The sequence below is a fragment of the Muscardinus avellanarius genome, assembly GCF_963383645.1.
Source record: "Muscardinus avellanarius genome assembly, chromosome: 12".
NCBI lineage: Eukaryota > Metazoa > Chordata > Mammalia > Rodentia > Gliridae > Muscardinus > Muscardinus avellanarius.
Genome location: NC_137798.1, coordinates 103045359 through 103058716, shown reverse-complemented (window position 1 = coordinate 103058716; position 13358 = coordinate 103045359). Strand labels below are relative to the sequence as shown.

General features: G+C 47.9%; 1 protein-coding gene across 1 annotated transcript in view; it reads right to left on the bottom strand.

The window, feature by feature from the left end:
• The window catches only part of YY1 (YY1 transcription factor), a gene marked incomplete at both ends in the record, with an annotated part of 36601 nt that extends 23459 nt beyond the window's left edge, over positions 1-13142 (bottom strand). Inside the window, one exon of the mRNA XM_080707550.1 lies at positions 12494-13142. Within this exon, the coding sequence (XP_080563676.1) occupies positions 12494-13142 (649 nt within the window). The remainder of the gene's footprint in view (positions 1-12493) is intronic.
• Positions 13143-13358: the final 216 nt, after the last annotated feature.

Below are 13358 nucleotides of genomic sequence, written 5' to 3'. Positions count from 1 at the left end.
AGCATGCGCCACCACCTACAACTTCAAAATAAAATTTGAAAAAGGACAAATAGGTGTGGTGGTGCATGCTCGTAAGCCCAGTACTTGGGAGGCTGAGACAGGATAATCAAAGGTTGGAGGACAGCTTCAGCAAGTAGTGGGACTCATCAACCTAGTGAGACCGTTTCAAAAATAAAACAGGACCGGGGATGTAGTTTGAAAGTGGAATGCTCTCGGCTCAATCTCTAGCAACACACTCACTCACTCACTCACTCACTGAGAAGTCCCCACGGTTTTCTTCCTGCACTGTTTTCTTTAGAATATGGAGGTCAGTGGTAGAGCACTGGTACAGCATTCTCAAGACCCAGCACTGACCCTTCCCCCACAAAATTTCACCGGTAAAAACAATGTATATAAAATGGAACATTTTCACTTTCTGCGCTGGCTATTTTTACATTCCTATTTCAAAATTACTACTAAAAAGATCTGATGTACACAGGAAGCTGCTGCTGATCCACTTTGTCAATACACTGCCAATTTCTTCTACAGACTAGCAGTGGGATAATGAATATACATGTAGGTAAAACATGTTCAAGAAACAGGATCTAAATCTGCTTAAAGCTTATTATATACACTAGATATTCTTTGCTGAAGTTTCCCTTGAGGGCAGGACTTAAGTAATTAACTGTTCACTGTTTCAAGTTTCATTACAATGGGCTTGTGTAACCACTGCAACTAAGTTTATGAGTGTAATTACCAGACTACAACTGGGCAGTGTAAACTAAGGCCAATCTCAAAAAACACAAATCTGATTCAAAGGGAAGCGGAGGAGCGCCTCATGCTGTGGGAACTTCAAGCCGGAGCTGGCAGGCGGCTCCAGGGCCAACTTTCTGGCTAGAACCAAATGGCCTGCAACCACCAGCACAAAGCTTCATAACTCAAGAGATGAAGTACAGAAAAGAGGAGTCTCGGCCGGGCGTGGTGCCGCACGCTTGTCATCCCAGAATTCGGGAGGCTGAGACAGGAGGATCGCGGTTCACAGACAGCCTCAGCTTAGTGAGGCCCTTCACAACTCACTGAGATGCTGTTTCAAAATAAAGAATAAAAAGTTGGGCGGCCGGGGTAGCTCGGAGGTCAAATGCCTTTCGGTTCCATCCCCAGACCCGCAAAAAAAAAAAAAAAGAAAAAAAAAAAAAAAAAAAGAAATCTAGCCAGCACCATTAATAAACAGGACAATTCCTTCACGTACACAAATTCTGCCTTTGCATATGGCACTATACAAAAGGTAAAAATGGTATATGAAGTTGTGGAGGGCCTCACTGAATAGCTGAGGCTGGCCACAAACCTAGAGGCTCCTGTCTCAGCCTCCCAGGTACTGGAATTAAGAGCCTCACTACTTGCTGAGGCTGCCTTCAAACTTGGGTTCCCCTCCTGTTCCAGCCTCCCAAGTACTGGGATTACGAGTGTGTGCCACCACCTGGTGAACTCGAGCTTTTGATCATCCTGCCTGAGCCTCCCAAGTAGTTGGGATTACAGGTACGCACCTGGCCAACCTATTTTATCAGGCTGAAAAGTGTGTTAAATGCCAACCTCTGTGTGTGGAGAACTACAAGAGTGTGCAAACAATCTTTCTTGCACTACCCCTCCCTCCTAGGTTAAGGGCAACAGCAGGTCTTGAGCTATTTGGTAATGGACCAGCCTTATGTAGCAGAGACATGCTAACTGCCTGTAAGTTTAGGTGCAGGGGGAGCTAGCATACCTAACAGTTTCCTGTTGCCACTGTTACATAAAACTTAGTGGCTTGGAACTACACCTTTACTTTCTTACAGATGTGAATATCAGGAGTCAAAAGCATTGCAAGGTGAAGTCCTTGTGTGCTCCAGGAAGAACCTGGTCTCTTGCTGTTTCCGGCTTCTGAACGCTATCTGCATTCCTTAGCTCCAGACCCCTTTAATCATCATCACTGTAACCTCCAGCTTCTATCAGTCTCCATCTTACAATTACAAGGACTTTGTGTGATTACACTTAGGGCCCACCTGGAAAACCCCGGCTCCTCTCCTCAAGAGCCTTAGTTTAATCACACCTGCAAACAAGGGTAACAATTACGGGTTCCAGGAATTATGATCTGGATATCCAATGGAGCTATAATTCAGCCTACCACAGTATCTTAGTCATATAAATCAAAGTACTGCTGGAGATGTAGCTCAGTGGTGGAGTACTTGCCTAGTATGCCTGGGTTCCATCCCAACACCACAAATAATATAAATCTTTTTCTTTTTGTGGTATTGGGGATGGAACCTAAGACATTCTACCTCTAATCTACATCTGCAGCCTATTTTATTTTTTATTCTGAAACAGGATCTAAGGTACATAGGACCTTTTTGAGTTGCTGAGGCTGGCTGTGATCCTTCAGCCTCGGCCTCCCCAGGACTAGGATTAGAGGCATGTGCCCCCACACCAGTTAACATAAATCTTGTATGATTTCTAAGGTAAACCTTAACTCACACCTAATATCCAAGCTCAAATTATTATTGTATTTAATTGAATCTAATAAATTTTTCCTCCCATATTTTACACCTCTGAAACTGGGACTTCAGATATTTGATTTTAAAAAAAGGTGTTCTCTATCATGCGCTTTTTTTTTTTTAAACAAAGTTTGTTGATCTAAGATGGGCATGGTGGCACACGCTTGTTATTCCAGTACTTACTTGGGAATGTGAGACAGGATCAAAGGTTTGCTGCCAACCTCAGCTACTCAGTGAAACCCTGTTACAAAAAAAGAAAAAAAAAAAAAAGGGCTGGGGGTGTGGCTCAGAGGCAGAATGATCCTGGGTTCAAGACACAGCACTGAAAAAAAAAAAAAGCTATTTTGAGCTAAAAACAATAACTAGAGTAAGTATATAAAGAATGCAGAAAATGAGCAGACTTCAATCAGGCTGGAGGTGTAGCTTTGAGGTAGAATGCCCAGAATTTCACCCTAGCCCCCAAAGCCCATTTTTAAAATCTGGTCCTATGGAAAGCTTGATTTTCAGCCAGTCCCAAAGGAGCACCCCTATAATCCCAGCTACTCAGGAGAATGAGGCAGGAGGGGGCCAATCCAGACAATTTATGCGAGACCCTGTCTCAAACGAAGGTAAATGTTCTTAGTCCAGTGTCAAATAAAGACAGTAAAGTTTCCCTTACTGCCTGAATGCCAGAGCTCTTTAAGGTTGACACCATGCTTCTTTTTGCTCTGATTCTGATTCTCTATTTCCACTGATACATAGATTTGCGCACTTATGTGCATATGATGTGTTGGCTAGATTTCGTCTCTCCATACTTTCCATCTTAGGCTGTTAACTTTGCTCTGGCTACTTGAGGTTATTTTTGGCCTAAGAGGCACTACCTAGAGCCGGGCGTGGATCACAAGTTTGAAGCCAGCACTGGCAACTTGGCAAGATCCTGTCTCAGAAGTAAGTCACAAGCCGGGTGTGGTGGCACACACCTGTAATCCTAGCAATCGGGAGGCCGAGACTGGAGGATCACGGTTCTCGGATGGCCTCAGCTACTTTGTGAGGCCCTTAGCAACTCACTGAGACCCTGTTTCAAAAGTGTAGCTCGGTCGAATGCCCCTGGGTTCCATCCCCAGATCCCCCCCCGGGGGGGGGCAGGGGGATGAAGGGACCCCATAAACATTAGGAGACCAGAAAAGTAGTAAACGGACGCCAGGAGAGGTACAGGGTAGGACACAGACCAAATGTGCTGCTACAGATTTCACATGCAATTACAGTACACCAATTAAAACTAAAGTGCGGCCGGGCGTGGTGGCGCACGCTTGTAATCCCCGCGCTTGGGAGGCAGAGACAGGAGGATCGCGCAGGTTCAAGCCAGCCGTGCGCGCTGGCTTAGGAGACCATTTCCAAATAAAAATGTAAAAATAGGTCTGGGAGTGTAGCCCGGAGGTAGAAGGTCTTCCAGGAACCCCAGTACCACCAAAAATCAAAAACAAAAACCAAAAAACTAAAGTGTAGCCGAGCATGGCGGCACACACTTGGTTCGCAGACAGCCTCAGCTACTTACTGAGGCTCTTTTCAACCGAGTGAGACCCTGTTTCAAAAAAATAAAAGAAAAGAAAAAATAGGGCTGGGGGTGTAACTCAGAGGTAGAGTGCCCCTGGGTTCTACCTCCAGTATGGTTAAAAAAAGAAAAAAAAAGAAAAAGAAAAAAAAAAAAAGGTAGCAGCAGCACTAGGGGCAGATCTGGAATTTAAACGTAGGACCGACTGCCTTGAAATCCTATACTTTTTCTCTAATTAATCCCTCTCTACATTCCCCCATCCACCTATATAGGAATAGACAAGAATGCTATTTTGATAAGCCATGAATTCTGCATTATAGCACAACTTCCATCCTTTCATTCAATTATGTATCAATTTTATTCAAAGTTTAATTTTCTCCCAGAGGAGACAAGGCCTGCTGGGTCCAATAAAATAGCTTCCTTCACAGCAATAGCAGTGTCAATATTTGAGGGGAATTAATTCACACAAGGAATAACCATCACATTATTTTATTTATTTATTTATTTATTTATTTATTTATTTATTTATTTATTTATTTAGTGGGTCTGGGGATGGAACCCAGGGGCGTTCGAACTCCAAGCTACACCCCCTGCCGTATTTTTTATTCTTTTTTTTGAAACAGGGTCTCACTAGGTTGCTGAGAGCCTAAGTAGCTGAGGCTGGCTTTGAACCTGTGCAATCCTTCTGTCTCAGCCTCCCAAGTACTGGGATTACAGGCGTGCACCAACACGCTCAGCCCATTACATTATTTTAAACATGTATATTGTTTTAAAGTTTTGCCCTACATAGACAGCTAGTTGTGGTACTGCGTGCTTGTAATCCCAGTCCTGGGAGGCTGAGACAGAGGACCACGGGTCACAGCCTGCCAGAGCTACTTAGTGAAACACTCTGGAACTTAGTGAGACCCGGTTTCAAAGTTAGGGATAGCCGGGCGTGGTGGCCCATGCCTGTAACCCCTTGTAATTCCCACGCCTGGCAGGCGGAGACAGGAGGAGCGTGCAGGTTCGAAGCCAGCCACACTGGCTTAAGAGACCCTGTTTCCAAATAAAATATAAAAATGGGTCTGGAAGTGTGGCCCGGAGGCAGAAAGCCCCTGGGTTCCACCCCCAGTACCCCTTCCCCACACAAAATAAAAAATAAAAAAGGAGAATTCTACTTTTGGGTCCTCCATTGTGCCTGCTGCTTTTCTTCTCTTCCCTATTTCCCTACTGGTTAATAGACTTGTTGAAGCTGCCAAAAATAAGTTAATAAAAAGATTGAAAACGGGCAGGTGAGATGGCACATGCTTGTAGTCCCAAGCCCCTGGGAAGTGAGAATCACAAGTTCAACACCAGCATGGGCAACTCAGGAGAACCTGTGTTAACTTGAGCAGGGGGTGGGGAAGGAGGGACCACACTGAGGACTGAATCCAGGGCTATTCTACCTTTGAGCTACACCACCAGCTCTTGGAACTGGGGATTGAGCCTAGGATCATTCTACCTCCAACTATACTCTCAACCCTATTTTATTTTTATTTTTTGGTGGTACTGTGGGTGGAATCCAGGGGCTTTTCTACCTCCGGGCTATACTCCCAGACCTATATTTTTTATTTGGAAACAGGGTCTAAGTTGCTGAGAGCCTCACTAAGTAGCTGAGGCTGGCTTTGAACCTGTGCAATCCGCCTGTCTCAGCCTCCCAAGCGTGCACCACCGCGCCCACTTTTTTTTAAATTTTGAAACAGGGTCTTACTAAATTGTTGAGTCTGGCCTGCCTCAAACTGTGATCCTCCTGTCTCATTTCCCTAAGTCCTGGAATTACACACATTTTATGTTGAAACAGTCTAAGTTACAATGCGCTGGCCTCAAATCTGTGATTGTCCTTGCCTGGCCGCCCAAGGTCATCTGTATCCTTTGCTCAGTACCCTCTATATAAGGAGCATAATACTATTACAATTCTCTGAAACCTCTAGACTCAATTATTGAAAATTAATCACAGGGCTGAGGATGTAGCTCAGTGTAAAGTGCTTGCCTAACTTGTGAAAGGCCTTAGCAAGCCACAAAAATAAAAAAAAAAAAAAAAAAGGGAAAAAAGGAGCCGGGCGTGGTGGCGCACGCTTGTAATCCCCGCGCTTGGGAGGTGGAGACAAGAGGATCGCGCTGGCTTAAGAGACCCTGTTTAAAAAAAAAAAAAAAAAGAAGAAGAAAAGAAAAAAAGGGTGGGGTGGGGGGTCGGAGTATAGCTTGGGGGTAGAATGCCCCTGGGTTCCATCCCCAGTACCACACACAAAAAAAGAATGCCTCTATATTTAACCTCTAATACAAAAAAGGGAAGAAAATCATAATGGGTCCTACTAACGCAAAATACTCGTATCTAGGAAACAGCTCTTCTTATGTACCTTAATTAAAGCCCACCACACATATAAAGGTAATACACCCCCTGGGTGCACAAGGCGGCACGAGCCTGTAATCCTAGTACTTGGGAGGCTGAGACTCGAGGGTCAAAAAGTTAAAAAAAAAAAAAAAAAAAAGATCTAAACCCGACATAACAAGAAGCTAACTCCAAATACTTCCCTACCACCTTCAAACATTGTTAATAGAAAAATTAATACCCAAACCTTGTGTGTGTGTGTGTGTGTGTGTGTGTGTGTGTGTGTGTGTGTGGTACTGAGGATAAAATCCAGGGTCATTCTACCTCTGAGATACACCCCCGGTCTTTTTAATCCTTTTTATTTTCGTAAACAGGGTCTCACTGAGTTGTGAAGGGCCTCATTAAATAGCGGAAGCTGTCAGCAAACTGAGATCCTTGGGTCTCTGCCTCCCAAATGCTGGGTTACAAGTGTGCGTCACCACCACGCCGGGCCCATCCAAGTCACTTCAAGTAACAAATTATTTTTGTTGGTACTAGAGAATGAACCCAGGAACATTCTACCTCTAAGCTACACCCCCCAGTTTTTATTTTGTGTAGGTCTGGAGATTAAACCCAGAGACATCCTACATTCAAACTACACTCCCAGTCCGATATTTTATTTATTTGGAAACAGGGTCTAGTCAGGTTGATGAAAGTCTCACTACTTGCTGAGGCTGTCCTTGAACCTACAATCCTGTCTCAACCTCCCAAATTCAGGGATTTACAGGCATTTTTATTTTGAAACAGGGTCTTAACTAAGTTGCTGAGGAGGGCCAGGAACCTGTGATCCTTTTGTCTCAGTCTCCCAAGTACTGAGACTACAGACATGTGTCACAAAGCCTGACTGCCAAATTTTATTATTATTATTTTTTTTTTTGCGGAACTTACTGAACTCAGGGGCATTCTACCTCTGAGCTACACCCCCACCCCAATGTTTAATTCTTTAAAGTTTCCCAGCATTAGGAGTAAACCTCATCGGGCGTGGTGGCGCACGCTAATAATCCCAGGGCTCGGGAGGCTGAGACAGGATGATCACACAGGTCTGAAGCCAGCCTCGGCTACTTAGTGAGGCTCTCAACAACTAAACTACAGTAAACCTCTGCGGTGTGTGACAGTGCCTGCCTGTAATCCCAGTATTTGGGGAGGCTGAGACAGAAGGATAGCAGGTTGGGAGACAGCCTCAGCAAATTAGGCTGCGAGTAACTTAGCCAGACCCTGTCTTAAAATGAGACTGGAGGTATGGCTCAGAGGCAGAATGCTCCTAGGTCCAATCCCCAGCAAACTTCCCTCTCTCTCGCCTTCCCCTCCCTCTCCTCTCCTCTCTCTCTCTCTCTCTCTCTCTCTCTCTCTCTCTCACACACACACACACACACACACACACACACACACACACACACACCTACCTTTTGTAAATAATCATTAGGAGACTGGCATAGGTGTCTTTTTTAGTTTGCTCTCTTCCAAAAGACTAACCTGCTAATTACAGGTAAGTTAGAACCCTTGACCCTTTCCTGAGATGACTTTTCCCACTAGAGGGAGCCAACTGTTGGCAGTGGAAGGAAAAGGAAGGGTTAACCTGGTGGGGAGTCTAGGGGTACAATAAGCTTTCTCAACAAGCTGAGGCTCCCAGAGCTGCCAGATCAGGGCTCAGGATCCATGACCGAGGCTGCCCTATGTAGGTCATGCAGCTGACGTGATTACTTTGGAGGGCTTTTCTGGCTTGGCTCCATGGAAATTTACAATTATGGCATCTCTACTTAGTGATAAATATCGCGGTAAATGAGAAGATTAAAGAACACACAAAGGACTGGCAAATGGTCATGACTTTAATTTCTGGCAAACCAAAATTTCCCGAATGTATAAAGCTGAGAAAAATTTTGTACACTTTTTTTCCTTTCAATTGACAGACATGGGGTGGGGAGGCAGCAGCGGCTGCGGATTGAACGCAGGAGAGTCCACCACTGAGCTACACTCCCAGTCCTATTTATTTTCAAACATGGTCTCACCAAGGATCGGAGGGCCTCACCAAGCGGCTGTCCAATCCTTCTGTCTCAGCCTCCTAAGTACTGGATTACAGGCAGTGTCGCCAATGCCGGGCTCCATTTATTGGTTTTAACGTCAGTGTTTTTCATGTCTTAAGATGTTTTTGCTCAATCCAGCACAAAACACCTCTATATCCGGTCTAACCAGAGATAATTAAAATAGCAACAGCCTTAAACAAGGTCACAGGGCTAGGGAAGTAGCTCAGCGCTACACACATAGACCTTGCCTAGTGTATCCAAAGCCCTAGGTTCAATCCCCAGCACAAAAAGTCACAAATTTTTCTGCACCCTTCATACTGTTATTGGTGCATTATAGCCTGACATCTTGATGTAATTCAGTGTTAATTACATACATGCAGAGAGCAAAAAGTTAGAATTTTTGACCAATTGACACCAATTTTTGGTGTAAAGTTTTTAAAGCCACACTGGTTTCTCTCAAAAATAAAGGTGCTTTCCCTACTCAACCAGAAGGTTAAGTGGTTTAGTTTACAATTATCTCTTAGAATACAAAGTTATCCCTACATAATAGTGACGACTAGCTAGGGAGAAAGAACACAACACGGGGTCCTAAATCTGTCATTAATCGTATGCAAGAAAAGAAATAACACTGGTCTGAGTAACTGACTGAGAATATTCAAAACAGATGAACTATGATTAAATACCGAAGCATGATTAAGATCAAGGCAGTTTTGGTTTTCTGCAAAAATAAGCAGGTCCTCTCAAATTATCTATACAACATCACATTAAGTCATAAAAATGAAGGAGGTACATGCTACCACATGGATGAACCTTGAAAACATAAAGCTAACCCAGTCACAAAAGTCCACATTAGGGTAAGAGTCTATTTATATAAAACATCCCCAACAGGCAAATCTATGCATAATGACAGAAAAGCAGACTAATGGTTGCCTTGGGCTGGGAGGAGGGAGATGGGGAAATGATTACTAACAGGGACAGGAGTTTCTTTCTGGGGTGATGAAAGCATTCTGGAATTAGTGGTAAATACCGTATGATACGGTGATTTTTAAAAAAGCTACTGAACTGTAAGAATTATTTACATTAATTCTTTTTTAAGAGAGAAAGCTAACGGACCTCTAAGGGTCCTTTCTGGTCCAAAACTACACAGAACTACTAGATGTTTCATTCAAAAGAGGCTCACTACACAGAACACTGTCATGCTGAGGTCAAGAAAGAGATCCCGAAAGCAAAGAAACTCACCAAACTCAAGTAGCTAGTTTACGCTAACCTGCTGACTCCCACTAAAATTGGCTGTTAAAAAAGACCCCAAAAAACAAAGTTCTAAGAAGTAACTAGTATCTTATACATCCTACATGTACAATTGTTTTTATAGGGACTTCAGGTAACTAAGCTTGGGGCACATTCCAATCTATGGTACTAATTCAGTGAACTAAGGTGTAGTTACAACTCTGCCTCCCTGGACCCAATATCAACTCCAGGAAAACGGTCCACACACCATCTACCAGAACCCCCCCCCACACACACACTCTCACAGTCTCTCACCCTAACAACTGGCTTTGATCTCTCCATTTATCGTGGTATCATCCTTATTTCAGTTCAGAAGATGAAATTACTTTCAAAATCTGAACTGGGAAATGCAAAGCTGACCACAAACTACTTGGCTTCTCTTTAGTAATAATTCCACTGGACAAGGAAGAGGACAGTTTACCACAAAACATGTCATCGTATGCTATCGCCATCAAACATTACTAACCATATTTATACAGAATTCTCTGCAACACACAAAACACCAACGCTTTCAAAAATAGACATTAACGCTGGGAGTGGTGGCGCAAGTGTGTAATCCCAGCATTTGGAAGGATCAAAAGTTCTCTGCTAACCTCGGCTATTTAGTGAGACCCGTTTCAAAATAAAAATAGGGCTGGGGTGTAGCTCGGAGGTAGAATGCCCCTGGCTTCCATCCTCAGTGTGTGTGGGGGTGGGGGTGGTGATACAAAAATAGACATTAAAATATCCCCAAACGGTGAATCCTTGTAAGCAACCACTTGCACAGAAGAAGCAATGACTTAAAATGCTGGCTTAATTGTAAATTAATCCGCATTAGTCAGGCCCATTCCACTTTTCCCCAAACTAGCTGACTCGATATCTATGCTTCCTCAATGCCATAAACAACAAAGTTTTCTGGGTCTGGAAAAGTGAGTTAACAATGCAGGCGTGTGGTTTGTTGGTTGGAGGACAGCATTAACAAGGTGAGAGTCACTCATCAACCCAGCAAGACCCTGTTTCAAAATAAAAATAAAATAGTGCTGGTGGTACAGTTCAGAGAAAAATGCCCGAGTTCAAACCTATCACACATAAGCAAATCAACTTGAGAGCCAGGTGTTTTGATGAACACCTGTAATCACAGTACTTGGGAGGCTTGAGACAGGACTGTGGGTTCAAGAATGGCCTCAGCAAGAAGTGAGACTCTCATCAACCTAGGAAGAACCTGTTAATAATAAAATAAATAAAAATAAAATGGGACTGGTGGTGTAACTATTGATGAAGAATGCTCCTGGGATCAAACCTCAGTGTGTCTGTCTGTCTGTCTGTCTGTCTGTCTCTCTCTCTCTCTCACACACACACACACACACACACACACACACCCACACACCTGCCCGCAGAGTCAACATGACTGTACCATGACACAAAATTGAGTTGTATGTGTTTAGTATACCCTTACCATCTAAGTATCATCAATAGTGCAAACCTCTCTTCCTCACTCCATTACTATTAAAAGAAAGCGATGGCTTTTAGTTCCAACATGATCAGCGTACAACCACTGTAAACAATCAAAATAAGTGGAAGATGATATCCTTTAATTATCAGGAGCAGGGCATGGTGGCACGCTTGTAATCCCAGCATTTGGTAGGCTGAGACAGGGGGGTCGCGGTTCCCAGCCAGCCTCAGTTTCTACTTAGCGAGGCCCTTTACAACTCAGTGAGACCCTGTTTTCAAATAAAGAATAAAAAATAGGGCTGGGGTGTAGCTCGGGGGTAGAATGCCCCTGGCTTCCATCCTCAGTACCGGAAAACACCACCACCAACAAAACTATTAGATACCGGCATACTTCGTGTGAACCTCATGCGGACGAACACACTGCTCCGCCGGACTCAAACTGCCCAAAGTTCTCTAATCAGAGACTCAACCCAGAACAGGGCTCTGCAGCACTTCCTAGTAGACAAGTGGCCCCTCGGGCATCCTGTGCTCAGGCTTCTCTGACACCCACGAAGCTGTTCTCTCATCTTGGTAAACCCTAACCTTCACCTTCCTCCACTCACTCACGCCTCAACTTCACCGGCCTCTAAGTCTCAAAGGTCACGTCATCTGGGGCGCTCTATCCAATTCCAAAGACCTGGGGACGGGGCTCTCACTCAACCGGCGTCACGGCGAGGCCGCCCGCTCCAGTGAGAGCTGTCTAGCTGGCGACCCTCCGAGCGCTGGCCGCACACGCTCGGCACGAGCCGCCGCCGGCCTCGCCGCGGCCCTGCGCGCGAGCCGACTGCAGGCGCCGGGCAAGGCTCTCCTGCCGGCCTCCCAGGCGCCCTCTCCGGAAGCCATGCCGGGGGGAAGGTAAGGGGACGGCTCTGCGGAGGAGGCGGGGAGGCTGAACGGCGACCCGGGAGCAGCTCCGCCCGGAAGGCCCGGCGCCGCGCGTCCGCGAGCCCGGCGGGCGCCCCCAGAGGCCGGCGGGGGAACGGCCGCGCCGCCAACGCCCGCCCGCCCGCCCGCCCGCCGGGCCGCGAGGGCGGCGCCGCAACGGGTCCGCGGCGGCCGTTGGCGCCGCCCCGCCCCGCCCCGCCGCCGCGCCGGCCCGGCCAACTACGCCACTGCGGCCTAGCCGGGCGGCGCGCCCTCCCCCGGCCTCGCGCCCGCCGCCGCCGCCGCCGCCATCTTTTGGGGCCGCCATACTGGCCCGGGCGGAGAAGATGGCGGCGCCCAGCACACACATAAAACATGGCTTCCCTTCAAAACAAAAACATCGCGGGCCGCGGCGCGGGCCGGCGCTCACCTGAGGACCACATGGTGACCGAGAACTCGCCCTCCAGCGTCTTGATCTGCACCTGCTTCTGCTCCCACTTCTTGCCGCCCGGGTCGGCGCCGCCGCCCGCCGCGCCCGCCGCGCCGCCCAGGTAGCCCTTCTTGCCGCTCTTCTTGCCGCCGCCCTTCTTGACGCGGCCGCCGCCCGACGACGAGCCGCCGCCGCCGCCGCTCTTGCCGGCCGCCGCCACGGTGACCAGCGTCTGCTCGATGTAGTCGTCGTCGCCGCCGGCCGGCGCGGGCACCGGGATGAGGATCTGGTCCTCGAAGCCGTCCTCGGCGCGCAGCCCGTCCGAGTCGTCGCCGCCCACCACCTCCTCGCGCGTCTGCACCAGGATCACCTCCTGGTGGTGGTGCACCTGGCTCGGGTCGTCGGTCACCAGCGGCTGCAGCGCGATCATGGGCGGGTGGTGGTGGTGGTGGTGGTGGTGGCCGGCGTGCCCGTGGCCGCCGCCGCCGCCGTCCTCGTCGTCGTCGTCGTCGTCGTCCTCCTCGCCCACCACCGTGGTCTCGATCGTCTCCACCGGGATGGTCTCCACCTCGATCTCGTGCAGCTCCACGATCTCGGCCGGCATCTCCGAGCCGTCCGTGGCGATGTAGAGGGTGTCGCCCGAGGCCATGGCTGCGCGCTCGGCCGCGGCGAGGAGGCGGCCGGCCGGCCGCGGGGCGGAAGCGGAGGAGGGCGGCGGGCGGCGGGGGGGGGCAGGGGGCGGGCGGCGGGGGAAGGGGCGGGCGCGGCGGCGGCGGCGCGGCGGCGGCGGCGGCGGCGGGCTCCCCCGCCTCCCTGCTCGGCGCGCCCCGCGCTGGCTCGGCCGCGGCTCGGCCCGCTCCCCGCC